Raw genomic sequence first — 15,316 nt, 5'->3', positions numbered from 1 at the left:
AGAAGTTTGGGAGCGTGGAAATGAGTTCTGGCACGGGATCCTTTGCTCTTCTTCCATTCCTTGGAATGTAGATGAATAATGTAAGCTTTTATTGCAGAGTTCTGCTACTTCTGTGCACATTTTGCTGCTCTTTGTTTAAATAAGAACCGGAGCTGTTGGAATCGAACCCAGGCTATTTAACACCGCTTCCCCACAACCCTAAACAACAGCAGTTATGAAACTAACCAAGGTTATTTTTCCGTCCTTTCTGCAGAAAATCGTAAAGGCCGGAGATAAGGACCTTGATGGCCAGTTGGACTTTGAGGAGTTTGTTCACTACCTTCAAGACCACGAGAAGAAACTGAGGCTGGTTTTCAAGAGCTTGGACAAAAAGAATGACGGTAAGCCTGCTCTGGCTCACATTCGGGTGGCTTGTCCTGCTCCGCGAGCTCGGGGCTCACTTCTCTCTCCCCCACATGGGGTTTTGCAGGCCGCATCGATGCGCAGGAGATCATGCAGTCCCTTCGCGATCTGGGCGTCAAGATCTCCGAACAGCAGGCGGAGAAAATTCTCAAGAGGTAAAGGCTGGAGCCGGCTCCCATCTTGAAGCATTGTTTCTCTCTCACACACGCACCCATACCGACTTCTCTTTACCACCAATTTTCCACAAATCCCTCCCTCTTCCTCGGTAGCTGGTCGTGCGAGAAGCCGCCTGTGTAATCCGCTGTCATGAGTGCCGTTGAGCTAAAGTAATCAGCGCAATGGCACTCATGACAATGACAAGGAAATAGGTGAAGGGGTACAAGTTAAGTAGCCATCAACCCACAACGACTAACGGCTAACAAACAATAGATAAACGGATCACGGAGCCACCCAAGCCATCAGCAGCAATACCACGGGGATCGCCCAGCTGAAAGCAATCAGCAGAAGAATGAAAACCTGAGGATGGGCGATCCTAGAAACCCTCAACCAATGGCAGGGCAACGCATGGGACAAAGGGGGGTGACGTGACCGAGAGCGAGGGGGCGCTGACCGGCGCGGGGTATTTAAACCCCGCACCGGCGCGCTCCTGTCACTCTCAGCTTTTTCTAACAACGTTGTACCTATCCTGAAATAAACCAGAGCCTGCTTTGCAACCCAGTGTCTGAACGTTATTCAGAGGTAGGCAGCGCATGACATAAAGCTGAGAGTCATAAACTCAGCCTCGCCGAGCCCCACCGGACGACAACGAGCCGCGGGAGGAGTAGACGGCGAGAAGACCAGCAAGATGAGGCCGGAACGGCGCGGGCAAGGAGGGCGAGCCGCGCGGCAAGAGACAGAGGAGGACCGACCGAGGCCAGAGGCACCGCGGACTCCCGGAGCCATGGACGCCCGCCCCACCCGACCCGAGCCTCAGCTCCAACCCCAAGGGGAGATGGCGACGGAGGCAACCCGACCGCGGGAGGGAGCAGCACGACTTCCGAAACCAGCGGAGGACCCCGCGCCCCACATCGCACCCCAGCAACGGGCGTGGAGCGACAGCCCCACGGTGCTCGACACGGAGGAGGACGACGGAGACACCCATCAGACGGAGGAGGAAGCGGACCCGCGGCGGAGGGACGATGAACCCCCCCCCCCCGAGGACGCGCCAACGGAACCGGCCCCAGCGGCGGTGCGGGCTGTGGACGAGGAGGCACGAGCTGAACTCGCGGCCATGCGGGCTCAGCTGACGGAACTCCGGACCATGCTCCAGGCGCTTATGCCTCCCGCGCCACCCAATGACGTCCCCGCACAAGCCCACACCCCGAGCGAAGCACCGAACCCACACGAGCCAGCGGAAAGCCAGCAGACGGCACAGGCGGCCGACACCACATCCCGGGAAGCGAGAGGCGGGGCCGCGCAAAACGCCCGGGCCCCAAAGGACTTCCCCATCTTCTTCGATGGGACCCCCTCAAAACTCTCGTTTTTCGTCACCAACGCTAGGGAGTTCATGGGGAGGCACGGACACTCCTATGACTCCGAGGCCGACAAGATCGGCGCCGTGGCAATCAAACTCCAAGACAGGGCGGCGGACTGGTACGTCCAACTGTACGAGTCCAGCTCCCCCGCCCTCGCCACCTTCCCTGCTTTCATCAACGAGATGAAAAACTATTTCGAAGACCCCCTAGCCAAAGTACGGGCGAAAAGCGCACTCCAGAGACTTAAACAGGGCGCACGCACGGTCCCTGACTACGCCCTGGAGTTCAAAGCCCTCGCGGGAAAGGTCTGCGACTGGTCTGAGACCACCCTGCTGGAAATCTTCAAAAAGGGGCTCAACCGCGACGTTCTCCAATGGGCCCTCTACCGCGACGACCCAGAAACGTTACACGGGTGGATCCACCTCGCGGGGAAAGCCGAACACGCGCACCGCACCTTCCTTATGACAACCACGGAAGACACAAACTACGTCGGGAAAAAGGTACCCGCACCACACGGGGGGATGGCCGGCCCCATATACCCTAAAAAGAAGTTCAACCGGGAGCCCTGCGGGAGGTGTGGCAAATTAGGGCACAAGACGGCGGACTGCTTCGCCAACCGACCGCCGACCAGCGCGCCCAAGCCCGCCCCGAAAATTAGCCCCAAACCACCCAACCCGGGGCCGCCCCCTCACCGCCGAATGACCGTGGCCACAGCGACACCGGAAGAGGGCTGGGACGCTTACTGGGGAGAAGAGGACAATACCGACCCCGACCAGCCGGCGGGAAATGCTCCCCGCTTGCCCTGAAACGCGTGGCGAGGCAGGCGGCGGGACAGCAACGCGAACCACCTCAACGAAACGACAAAAGCTCCGTAATATTGGCAGCAATTCAACTCTCGGCCGGCAACGGAGCCACCACGGCCGCGGCACTAGTGGACTCGGGGTGCTCAAAAAACCTTATCCACCCCGACCTAGTCGCCAAACTCGAACTCCGCTGCTTCCCCCTCCCCACGCCGCTGGCATTCCACCAGCTGGACGGCTCCACAGCGGGGGGGAAACCAGCCACGCTACAAACCGAGCCGGTCACCCTGCAAATGGGCACTCACACCGAGCGCACATCGTTCGTAGTCACGCCCATCGGACGGCCCATTGCAGTCCTGGGGATGCCATGGCTCGCGAAAAACAACCCGCGGATCAACTGGGCGACCCGCACCTTCACATTCGGCGACGGCGAGTATCGAGCACCAGTACCAGCTGGCAAAAGCAACCCCACGGTAGGACGAGCGGAGGCGACCACACAAGACAACGCCGCTACCACTGCAGACCTACCGGAACAATACGCCGACTTCTCCGAGGTCTTCGGAGAAGCAGAGGCAGACCAACTACCCCCCCACCGCAAGACGGATTGCCGAATCGACCTACTGCCCGACGTCCCCCTACCTAGACCAAAGATCTATTCGATGACCCCGAAGGAGATGGCAACCCTCCGGGAGTTCATCGATAAAAACCTAGACAGGGGATTTATAGAGCCAGCATGCTCACCGGTCGGAGCCCCCGTCCTATTCCGGGAGAAGAAAGACGGGACCCTACGGCTCTGTACCGACTACCGGGGCCTAAACGCGGCTTCCCTGTCCAACAAATACCCCTTACCCCTGGTGAAGGACATGCTCGCCCACCTGTCCACGGGCAAAGTCTTTTCCAAATTGGACCTGCGCGAGGCGTACTATCGCATCCGAATCAGGGAGGGGGACGAATGGAAGACGGCGTTCAACTGCCCCCTAGGCGCTTTCCAGTACAAGGTACTGCCCTTCGGACTCGCGGGGGCCCCTGGGGTGTTCATGCAGCTCATCAATGAGGTACTGCATGAACATCTGTTTAAAGGGGTCCTGGTCTACATCGACGACGTCCTTATTTACACAAAAACATACGAGGAACACGTAACCTTAGTCAGGCAAGTCCTCGACAAGCTCAGAAGGGCGCAGCTCTATGCAAAGCCCACAAAGTGCGAGTTTCACAAAGACCGCCTAGACTATTTGGGGTATCGAATCTCCGGGGACGGCATCGAGATGGACCCCGCAAAAGTCGAAGCGGTACTAAACTGGGAGCGGCCCCGCAACAGACGGCAACTACAGAGCTTCCTGGGATTCGCGAATTTCTACAGGTCCTTCGCCCGGGGGTTCGCTGAGATAGCCCTACCCTTAACGGACCTCCTCAAAACCAAAGGGGTGGGGGACACCAGACGCGCCAAGAACCCAGGCACAGTGCTGAATTGGACTCCCGCGTGCCAGACCGCATTCGACAAGCTGAAAGCGCTGTTCACGACGGAGCCAATCCTCGCGCACCCGGACCCAGAACGGCCGTTCGTGGTCCAAGCCGACGCCTCAGACTTCTCCCTGGGAGCCATCCTCCTACAAAAAGACTCCACGGGGCTCCTGAAACCATGCGCCTACCTGTCAAGGAAGTTCTCCGAGACAGAGAGGCGATGGCACGTCTGGGAGAAAGAAGCCTTTGCGGTGAAATCGGCACTAGAAACATGGCGTCACCTACTCGAGGGAGCCACCCAACCATTCGAGGTCTGGACGGACCACCGGAACCTCGAGGCCCTACGAACGCCTAGACGCCTTAGCCCAAAACAGGTCCGATGGGCACAATTCTTCAGCCGCTTTGATTTCCAGTTGAAGTTCATGCCGGGCAAGAAGAACTTCCTGGCCGACGCCCTCTCCCGGCTGCCCCAAGACGAAGAGCCCGCCCCAGACACCATTGGGACGGTCCTATCCGCCTCGCAACTGGGGATGGCCGTGACCACCCGAAGCGGCGCACGGAGGCAGCTCGACGCTACGGCGCAGCCGACGGCGGGACAACCGGCGACGGAAAGAAGGCAACCGCAACTACCAGGGGGAATGCGCACGGACCTCGCCGCCGCCCTCAAAACCGACCCCTGGTTCCTGGCAAACCCCGACAAGGTAACGATGGCGCAAGACCTAGCATGGGGGGAAGGCAGAATCTACGTCCCGGACTCGCAACGCCAGGCGATCTTGCATAGGTCACACGACGCCAAGCAAGCGGGACACTTTGGGTTCCTCAAGACCCTACACCTAACACGGCGGCAATTCTGGTGGCCCGCGCTCAGGCGAGACGTAAAAACCTACGTGGCGTCCTGCCCAACGTGCGCTCGGGCCAAACGGGCACCAGGCAAACCCGCGGGGCTATTGCAACGGGTGGCAGAACCCTCCCGCCCATGGGAGGAAATCTCTATGGATTTTATAGTGGACCTCCCACCCAGCCAGAAGAAAACGGCCATTTGGGTGGTGAAGGACTACTTCTCAAAGCAGGCCCACTTCATCCCCTGCACGTCAGTCCCATCCTCACAACAACTAGCCAAACTCTTCCTCATCCACGTGTACAGGCTACACGGATGTCCCGCACGTGTGGTGACCGACAGGGGCACACAGTTCACCTCCAAATTCTGGCGGGCCTTCTTGAAGCTGACGGGGACCCAACAGGCCCTGTCTACGGCTTGGCATCCGCAGACGGACGGAGCCACTGAGGTTCTTAATGCCACCTTAGAGCAATTTATACGATCCTATACGAACTACCACCAGGACGACTGGGCTGAACTGCTCCCGTTCGCCGAAGTCGCATACAACAACGCCGTCCACACGAGCACGGGAAAAACCCCGTTCGAAGTGGTCTCGGGGCGCGACTTCGTCCCCATACCGGAGCTACCTCAACCCCCGGAACCCCAGGTGGACGCCAGCGACTGGGGACGGAAGATCGCGGAAGCATGGCCAGTAATCACGGCGGCGCTGAAGGAGGCACAGGCTGCTTACAAAGAGCAGGCCGACAAGCACCGGCGCCAACAACCGACGTTCCAGGCGGGGGACATGGCCTATCTCTCCACCAAGTTCCTAAAGTCAACCCAACCCTCGAAAAAACTGGGGCCTAAGTACATCGGGCCGTTCCGAGTCACGCAAATAGTGAACCCGGTAGCAATACGCCTGGACCTGCCACACAACCTCCGGAGGCTCCACCCGGTGTTCCACACCAGCCTCCTAAAACCGGCAACCACCTCCCGATGGCACCCAAGCACGCCTCAGCCCGCACCGCTTATGATCGACGGGCAACACCACTTCGAGATAAGGGACATCCTCGACTCACGCAAGCAACGAGGAACCCTACACTATCTGGTCAGGTGGAAACACTTCCCCCACCCGGAATGGGTGGCGGCGCACAACGTTAAAGCGCCTGACCTGACCAGAGCATTCCACCGGGCATACCCCGACAAACCGCAATCAAGGTCAGCAAAACCAACCCCCCCCCCCGCAGGCCTCCCCCCGCCTCCCGTGCCCCAAGGGAAGGGGCCCCCCCCAAGCCCGCGACTTGGGTGGACCTTCCCCCCCCCGGGACTCACTCCCCCCGCCCCGGGCCCACGGGGTGGTGACAAACGATCGCCAGCACCCTCCCCCCGCCCCCTGGCCGCGGGGGAGTGGCAAGCAAGTCAACAGGGCAACCTGGGGGCAACGCCCAGGAGACACAACAAAGGCGACGCACTCCAAATAAGCAAAAAAGGGCCCTACCTGGAGCTGAGCAGCACCCGACCAGCCACGCCTCTCGCCTCGCCGAACTGAGCCAAACAAACAGGGTGTGGTTGGAGCATGCGCACGCCAGGTCAGAACCCGAGCATGCGCACCATGGACACACCCTGGGAAGGCACGTGGTAGAGGGAGGAGCAAAGGGAGGGGCGACAACTACTCCGGCGGGAACTTTGAAAAAAAAAAAAAAAAAAAAAAAAAAAAAAAATGGCGTTTTGACAGCTCCATGGGGGAAACCCAGAAACCCGGGGGAGAACACTATTCGGAAAGGGGGCAGTATGTCATGAGTGCCGTTGAGCTAAAGTAATCAGCGCAATGGCACTCATGACAATGACAAGGAAATAGGTGAAGGGGTACAAGTTAAGTAGCCATCAACCCACAACGACTAACGGCTAACAAACAATAGATAAACGGATCACGGAGCCACCCAAGCCATCAGCAGCAATACCACGGGGATCGCCCAGCTGAAAGCAATCAGCAGAAGAATGAAAACCTGAGGATGGGCGATCCTAGAAACCCTCAACCAATGGCAGGGCAACGCATGGGACAAAGGGGGGTGACGTGACCGAGAGCGAGGGGGCGCTGACCGGCGCGGGGTATTTAAACCCCGCACCGGCGCGCTCCTGTCACTCTCAGCTTTTTCTAACAACGTTGTACCTATCCTGAAATAAACCAGAGCCTGCTTTGCAACCCAGTGTCTGAACGTTATTCAGAGGTAGGCAGCGCATGACATCCGCCCCCCGCTGCCTCCAGCCTCTATACTGGAGAATTTGAAGCTAGTTGTGGTTTAACTGGGATGCAGAAGAGCGTGTGCAGCAAAAGCTCAGCTCGGAGTGGTGGTGTCTCCCTTTAGAGCAGCCTCTCTGTTTCTCCAGCCTGCGCTGGTAACTTTCCACGCCACGGAGCAGGCTGCGAAGGTGTTTACCTGGGCGATGCTTGACTGCAGGATGGCTGAGCAGCGCGTCCAGGCAAACAGCCTGCTGCTCCAGCTGTGTGCGGAGCAAGAAGTGATCCTCAGAGCTGTCTCTGATCACCTGAAACCAGCGTCCGTTCTAAGAGAGAGGTGTGTGTGTGTGTGTGTGTGTGTGTTTGTAGTGCTCTGTTTTTATGTATGTGCGTGTATATGTGTAAGACCTAAATGCTTTCTTTTGTGGGCTCGTGGCCCTGATTTTAACAATCACTCACTTGTTCTTCTCTGCGTTCTCCCCTCTGCTTGCCTGACTGCCTGTCTGTCTGTCAGAATAAGGACAGGGCACGTCTGGGGTCCTGTCACTTAGTAAGTACAACGGAGTCTACTTCTGTGTGGCCCCTTGTCCCCATGTGTGGCCCCTTGTACCCCCCCCTTGGTGAAATTGGAAGCGGGCTGCATGTTTCTCGCGAGTCTGGCAGCGGAGGACCAGCGCAGGGGCAACGTTCAGCGAACGCTTTCCAAAACAGCCCCAAGCCCACCTCTTAAAAGCTCCAATTTTTCGGTGTAAAGCGTGCCACGTTCCGTATCAAGGATCCAGTGTAAAGAATTGTGAAACAAAGCGAAAGGCTTTTACACAACATCTCATAAAGCAATCCCGTGGGGAAAAAAATGCGGAGCCCAGAATAACGGTCTGGACGCAACCAGAGCAATCTTTCTCCCTCGCTGCCAGAACAGCACCCTGTCGGAGTGTCTAACAAGAGAGGCTGGTCAGGTTCTAGGCTCACACGGGTTTAACTCCCCCTTCCGTTTCCTTTTCCGGCTGATTCCGGCAGCATGGATAAAAACGGGACGATGACAATCGATTGGAACGAATGGAGGGATTACCACCTCTTGCACCCGGTGGAGAATATTCCCGAGATTATCCTGTACTGGAAACATTCCACGGTAAGACGGGGAAGGTCCTTTGTGCGCACAGCCTGTGTGGGCCTTGTGCTGTCTTTGCGGTGTGTGCGCTCTTCTTGCATGATCCAGAACCGCTCTGGACAGGTTCTGCTCTACCTCCCAAGACCTTTCTATCCCAGGCAGGAGAGAACATTCTCAGGGTGGAGGGGTGGGGGGGAAGCAGATCAAAGACTGCCAGAAATCGGGGTACGGGAGAGACCAGCCCCTGTGGGCGTGCAGCCTGTCGATGCCAGCAACTCTTTCATCCAGCCGGCGTGTCGGGCTCCGTTCCCTCTGGGCTCCTGGCTTTGAACTGCGGCAGACAGCAGGGCTGGCCTGGGGCCAGCTCTCTCAACTGGAAATCAGCGCTGCCGCGTGGGGCCTCTTCGGACACCCTCCGAAAATGGGATTAGCCAAGATTACAGACTGATAGAGCGGCCCCTGCAACCATGTAGCTTTTTAGGCAGGAAGCCGTTGCCCGTCTCCTGAGTAAAACGATGGCCGTGTTGCGCAGGGCATCTGCGGCATCTTGAGGATCCCTTGTCCTGACGCTGTTGGCTTGCCTTTCAGATTTTTGATGTGGGGGAGAATCTCACCGTCCCAGATGAATTCACGATGGAAGAGAGGCAGACGGGGATGTGGTGGCGGCACCTGGTGGCGGGGGGAGGCGCAGGTGCCGTGTCGAGGACTTGTACGGCTCCCCTGGACCGCCTGAAAGTGCTCATGCAGGTAGGAGTGCCCGCCAGGGAGGCCTCTGTCTACTTTTTCACCCTGCCCCAGTTCTTCCTCTTTAGTGCAGGAGTGAGAAGCTTTAGGTCCCCAAGCCACCCTGGGGTAAATTGCCAAGAATTAGCAACCACCGCAGACTTCAGAAGTATGGGAAATGGAAGTGGAAGTTCAGACTTCTGACTCGCAGCAGGGAAATGCCTCTGGGACAGCTGCTTCTGCCTAAGACTTGCCCTTACATTGTTCTTGCCATGCTTTGCCTCCCAAAGGACTGTGTGTCCCTGCAGAGTTGGCAGGCTAGATCCATATCACTGAGTTGACGACACCTTGGTCTTTATGGGCACAGCCTTGGCAGGAAGGGACACGAGACGACTCGTGACTCTTTTTTTTTTCCCCCTGTTGGCGATCAAAGGACAGCAAAGTTCTTGCTGTGTGTCAGCTGAGGAATTTGGACTTTGCCCAGAAGCGGTCAGAGCTGTCCATCCACACTTTTCGTCATTTTTGGTGCGGGGGTAGCTGGTGTGTGCCAAAGCCTATGTTATCTTTCCTTTGGGCTTCTTGTTTCCCCCAAAGCTGCTACATTTGTACAGGTTGAACTGCATGGAAATGAAAGCTCCTTAGCCCTGTTGAACTGTTGAGACAAAACTAACCGCTGGCCATGCATGTCAGTGAGAAACAGAGGAAAGCTCGTGAGCGGGTCTCCATCCAACCTATAAGTGTCCCTCTTCCAGGTCCACGCGTCCCGCAGTAACAACATGTGCATCATTGGAGGCTTTTCCCAGATGATCCGCGAGGGTGGCCCGAGGTCCCTTTGGCGTGGCAACGGCATCAACGTCTTGAAGATCGCTCCGGAATCAGCTATCAAATTCATGGCTTATGAACAGGTAAAGCCTCAGGGGCCCCAAGCGTGAGTGGCGGTTTGTGGGCCCCCACTGCTGAGGTCATTGAGGGAGGGAGAAGGTGATTGATGTAGACTTCTCTGGTCTAAGCACGGAACACCTTTTTTGGCAGATCAAACGCTTCATCGGCACGGACCAAGAGGTGTTGAGGATTCACGAGAGGCTGGTGGCAGGCTCGTTGGCTGGGGCCATTGCACAGAGCAGCATCTACCCCATGGAGGTGAGTTTCTAAACAGAGTTGAGTTCCTTGCTCTTCTGGGTACAGACTTGGCTGTACAAGCGTGAGGTTGAAGACCTCAAGAAGCTGGCCTCAACCTGCTGCCGTCTAGACGGACTGACCTTCAAGAGCATTGTTGACTGGGCTGTGAAGAATAATGGGAGGGGGCCAGATTGGGGAAGGTGGTTTGAATTCAACCTTCCCCACTGACTTTCTCAAAGGCTCCAACGTTCTATTGGGGATGCTGGCACATCTCTGCCTCTGTGCTTCATTGCTCTTCCTTTGTGGTTAACCTTCTGTGCGTCAGGCCCGGAAGTGCTATTCCTTGTCTGCCTCCCACCTGGACGACTGACACTCTTCTTTCTCCTCTTGCTGGCTTAGGTTCTGAAAACCCGGATGGCCCTGCGTAAAACAGGGCAGTACTCAGGGATGCTGGACTGTGCTAAGAACATCCTTGCCAAAGAAGGGCTGGCTGCGTTCTACAAAGGCTACATTCCCAACATGCTGGGGATCATCCCTTATGCTGGAATTGACCTGGCTGTGTACGAGGTGAGAGATTTGGCAGCTCCCTCTTGCAAGAAAGGGAGGTGGTTAAGGTCCTAGTTGGTGGCCCTCAAAACCCCAATGTTAATGCAGAAGTTCTGGCCGTATTTGGCTCCAGTTCCTCCAAAGCCTAGCAGGTCCATGCCAGATGGATTTGTTCAAGGTTTTTCTTTGAGTTGGCTTTCTGTTGACACTTGGTTCGTTGGTGCTTTCTTCCAGACATTAAAAAACAGCTGGTTGCAGCATTATGCAGTGAACAGCGCAGACCCTGGCGTCTTTGTCCTGTTGGCCTGTGGTACCATCTCAAGTACTTGTGGGCAGTTGGCCAGTTACCCTCTTGCCTTGGTACGGACGCGGATGCAGGCTCAAGGTAAGATGGCACCTCAGGCTCTTTGGAGAAAGCTACAGCAAAGGAGGGGTTCTTTCTTTGACTTGGATGCTTAACCAGCCTTTCAACGCCTGTCCAACGACTTCCCTTTCAGCTTCAATCGAAGGAGCCCCGGAGGTGACGATGAGGGGCCTCTTCAAACACATCCTGAAGACGGAAGGAGCGTTTGGGCTCTACAGGGGCTTGGCCCCCAATTTCATGAAGGTGATCCCCGCCGTGAGCATCAGCTACGTGGTCTACGAGAACCTGAAGATGACTCTGGGGGTGCAGTCTCGGTGACCACCATGTGGCCTCTCTGGACTCTTGAATCCTTAACCAAGCCTTGGGGCTGCGGCTCCAGGGCGAACGGCCATTTCATTCTGTGAATGGGTTGAAGACACTAAGTTGCGTGAGCCAAGCTGTGAACCTCCCAGACCGAGGGGGGGCTGGGAGGACGGGGAGGGGGGGGCTTTTATCTTTGTGTTGCTGTCAGAAGCCCCGGGGTGAAGGACCAAACCAGGAACCCACCCTCCCCGGGCCAGGAGACCGTCACAGGCTGCTTGGTGGAAGCTTGGCTTCTAAGGTAGCAGAAGAGGTGGGACAAGCACGACCCTCTTCTTCAAAGCCTCTTATGCCATTTCCGTAGATCACCTTCCATCCTGGCTTCTTTCGTTGGGCTGTTAACGTCGCCTACCATGGCTTTAAATCCACAGAAAGGGCCCGCCTTAGGGGGAAATGGCTACTGAGCCAAAACAAAGAAAGAAAGAAAGAAAAAAAGAAAAAAAAAGTTGGTGTTTACATAACAGTACTGCTGGGTGAGAGCAATCTGCATCCTACTTGGCCATCTTGCCACTGCCTGGTCGTTTTTTATTTAAAAAAAAAAAAACCTGGCTTGAGGGCAAGGAAGGTTACTTTTTTTTTCCCCTCCCCCACCCCCACCCCCCAAGGCTAGTCAAGCAGAGCTGAAAGGTTCCTCTGTTCACAGTGATGCTGCTTAATGAGATGCACTTATTAAGAGGTCTGAACCTTTGAATGCCCCAAAGGCGGAGGAGAAGGAATCTCTGCTTCCCATTGTAACTTTTTTGCTTTGGCTGTAAGGGCCACCGGTTCCTCCGTTTGGGAGCCCTGACCATGTGGCCGCTCTGCCGTTCTTTAGGCCCTCTCGGTCTTTATAGACGGGCGCCAAGGCTTACGTTTGGGGCAGGTGAGCGGGGTTACACGCTTCGGGTAACGAGTAGCTTTTGCTACAGGGAGCAAAAGGGGTTAACTGACAATGGAAAAACAGTTGTATTTGTGGAGGAATGGAAAGGGTGAGCTGCCTAGGGTTTTTACCCCCCCCTCCTCCTCCTGCCAGGCACTGGGTCCTGGGGAGAAGGGGAAAGTGTAGCAGCTGTATTTATGACCGTCCCAAGGGCTGGTCAGTTCTCTTGTTGGGGCGGGGGGCTTGGAAATGTTTCTCTGACTTTTTTTTTGGAGGCCAGCCTCTCATTCCACTCTTGTTTTTACCGCTTCAAAGCATATTTATTTTGTATTTATTTGGAAGGCGAGACTTGCTTGCCAATCTATTTTTATAGACCTGTTGCCATAGAGTTATTTGTGTCCTTCGTGTTCTGTATTTTTGTAGAAGTTCTCTGTATTTATGTTCTTAACTAAAACAACAACAAAAAAACCCACCCCATTTTGCACGTTGAAACTTGGGGTCCCCGGCGGAAGAGGAGGGAGCCCCGTGGGGTTTCCCCTTCCGTGAGCGGCGCTGCCTATTTTGCATTTGAGGTTGATCGAACCACTGAGTTGGGGGGGGGAGAATTTGGGGAAAGGAGGAGATGGGCTGGTGATGGTGGTTGGGAGGGGGATCTTGCATTCACTTGAACGAGAGTTAGAATGGCCTCCTTTGTAGCTTTCTTGGGGATCGGGGCTGGTGGATGACCCAGCCACGCACTGGGTTTTGTTGATGTTTTCTTCTCGGATGATGAAAAGGGCTGATTGGACTCCAGAGGAAAATCTCAGGGAGACAAAACAAAAAAACAACAAAAACCACGAGGTGCCAGTTTTGTTAACGCTCGGAAGGGGAGCTGCTGCTGCTGCTGCTCGCCAGGCAGCTGGGCCCCCTGCCCCAGGGGCCTGTTCCAAACGCACAAATCATTTCCAAGGAGAAGCAACGATCTCCGGAAGCAGCGGTGACTCAGATGCCCCCACCCACCCACCCGTCCCCAGCTGCTCCGTGTCCTGAGAGACTGGTCTGATGGGTGGCTGTGGAAGTTTTGGATGTCCCCTTCTGCGCTAGAAGAATCTGCTTGTTGGGACCATCCGCACGTTTGTCTTGAGCGTCTGTCCATATCGGTGGTACGACTGCGTCCCGTACTTTTTATGGGTCAGTGTGTGGTCTAGGCAGCCCTTCCTTCCTTCCTTCCTTCCTTACCATTGGTGGCCTGGAGAGAGTATTCGGCACATGCCAATCAATGCAAAGTTAACTGTAGCTGTAACCCGGGTTTATGAAGAGCAAACGAAAGAAAATCCAGGCGTCTTTGATGGTAGGGAACAGTTTGCTAATAAAGGTTTATCATGCTAACGTTTCCCTGGCTTCTGTTCGTTTGTATCCGTCGTTGGGTCAAAACAGCCGTGCTGCTGATCCAAATGTGCAAGCATTTAGTTTTAAAATCTCCAAATTCAGACACAGTCTTGTTCCCGTTTTCATACAACGCGTTCCTCCATCCTGTGTAACCGCTTAGAAGTGGGTGGCTGGTGCAGATGTTAATTGGCCCGCAGGACTGCGCACTGTCCCCCATGCAGCACCCTCTCCAATTTTCTTAAAGTCGCTCAGGGTGATTCTGGCAATGTGATCAGGGCACCTATTCTCCCCAAAGATCCCGTGCCTTGGATGGTGGGGGTCCAGAGGTCCTAAAATGTGAGGCTGGCAGTTTTAAGCCCAACTCAAGCCAGAAATTACGCTCGGGCCCAATTTTATGCGTGGCGTATTTCCATCCTTTGACGTTCTGTTCCTATGGGGTGTTCTCATTTATGGGGGAGCTTTTGAAAACTGGCAGTGCATTCCATCCTCCTCCTCCATCCTGCTTGCTTAGAACAGGTCCGTTTTGCTCCCCCACCATCCCGTTTCCTGTCTAGCCCTGACGGAAATGATCTAGGCCACCAGTCGAGCTAAAAACTTTCTGAGGCTGTTCAGGCCACCAGCTCTTCTTAACGTGGGGCTGGAGCACCCTCTGCTGCTGGATTCGGGTTTTTCTTTCTGGAAGAGACATTTAGGTTTAACCGGTGGTTCTATGGGACAACTGCTAGCATGGGTTTGATGAACATGGCATGTCTGAACAAGAAGCTTTTGTTTGGAAAATGGAGGTTGCCAACTTGTACCTCCTCAGGTGATGGCATCTAGCCCTCCTTGGCTGATCTTGGAAACCAAGCAGGGCCAACCTTGGTTAGGACTTGAATGGGAGACATCAGGAATTCCAAGGGCTGTAGGCTAGGTTGGGCAATTAAAAAAAACAAAAAACAGCCCCACAGAAGGCAAATCAATAGGGTTTGGCTGATACACGGTCTCCAGAAGTTGACCTCTGCTCAAGATATCTTCATTACTTTTTAAAAGAAACTCTATCATTGTATGAACCCCCAGATTTGCAATGCTCATTCCCCGCAGTTGGTGGCAATTCTGATCTGCTTCTTTCCACATGCAACCTTCTAAAAGCAGGAAGGACCTCAAAAGAGAAGCCCTTTTGGCCTTATCCCCGCTGGAGTAGCTGTTGGTGCCAAATGGCGGGAATGAATGATCTATGAAGGAACAAGCCTGCTCAAAAAGCATGTGCACGGGTTGTCCAGAAGGGGAGACTTTTGCAAAATGTGTGGCCGGCCATGTGTTCAGCCCACCAATTTTAGGTCTTGGGGCTGCTGCTTTAGCTTGAGAGAGCCAACTGCATCCCCTGTCCCCCCATTTTGCTTCCGGAGCTGCTGGGGAAATGAAAAGCAGTGTACAATAATCTACACAGCAATCTCTTATCAAAAAAGAAAACAAGACCAAAATCCTGGGAAGATCACAAATCCCGGTTCTGTGAACGAACCTTCCTTGTTTGGCCTTACTGTGGTTTTTCTCACAAATCCATGAAGGGTGGTCCGTGGTCAGAAACATTGCCACCCATGTTTTGAAGAGTAAAGAGTAGTTTTTGTTAGCTTCAAAATACAGTAAGCTGGACTTCCCC

The 15,316-nt window shown here is 55.2% G+C and overlaps 1 protein-coding gene across 8 annotated transcripts in view; it reads left to right on the top strand.

Moving 5' to 3' along the window:
- Positions 1-12,698, top strand: part of SLC25A25 (solute carrier family 25 member 25) — a 34,983-nt gene extending 22,285 nt beyond the window's left edge. For 4 of the 8 annotated variants that reach the window (XM_063316292.1, XM_063316296.1, XM_063316297.1 and 1 more), the window contains exons 2-11: positions 254-380; positions 470-557; positions 7,748-7,783; positions 8,251-8,362; positions 8,930-9,088; positions 9,817-9,969; positions 10,097-10,204; positions 10,583-10,750; positions 10,964-11,114; positions 11,227-12,698. In XM_063316292.1, the coding sequence (XP_063172362.1) occupies positions 254-380; positions 470-557; positions 7,748-7,783; positions 8,251-8,362; positions 8,930-9,088; positions 9,817-9,969; positions 10,097-10,204; positions 10,583-10,750; positions 10,964-11,114; positions 11,227-11,411 (1,287 nt within the window). In that variant the 3' untranslated portion in view covers positions 11,412-12,698. Of the gene's footprint in view, positions 1-253; positions 381-469; positions 558-7,382; positions 7,784-8,250; positions 8,363-8,929; positions 9,089-9,816; positions 9,970-10,096; positions 10,205-10,582; positions 10,751-10,963; positions 11,115-11,226 lie in introns of those variants that run through there. The other 4 variants (XM_063316293.1, XM_063316294.1, XM_063316291.1 and 1 more) reach the window with 2 other exon arrangements.
- Positions 12,699-15,316: the final 2,618 nt, after the last annotated feature.

Source organism: Candoia aspera, chromosome 16 (assembly GCF_035149785.1).
Source record: "Candoia aspera isolate rCanAsp1 chromosome 16, rCanAsp1.hap2, whole genome shotgun sequence".
Taxonomy (NCBI): Eukaryota; Metazoa; Chordata; class Lepidosauria; order Squamata; family Boidae; genus Candoia; species Candoia aspera.
Note: the sequence above shows the minus strand (reverse complement) of the source record. Positions and strands in the feature narration are given on the sequence as shown.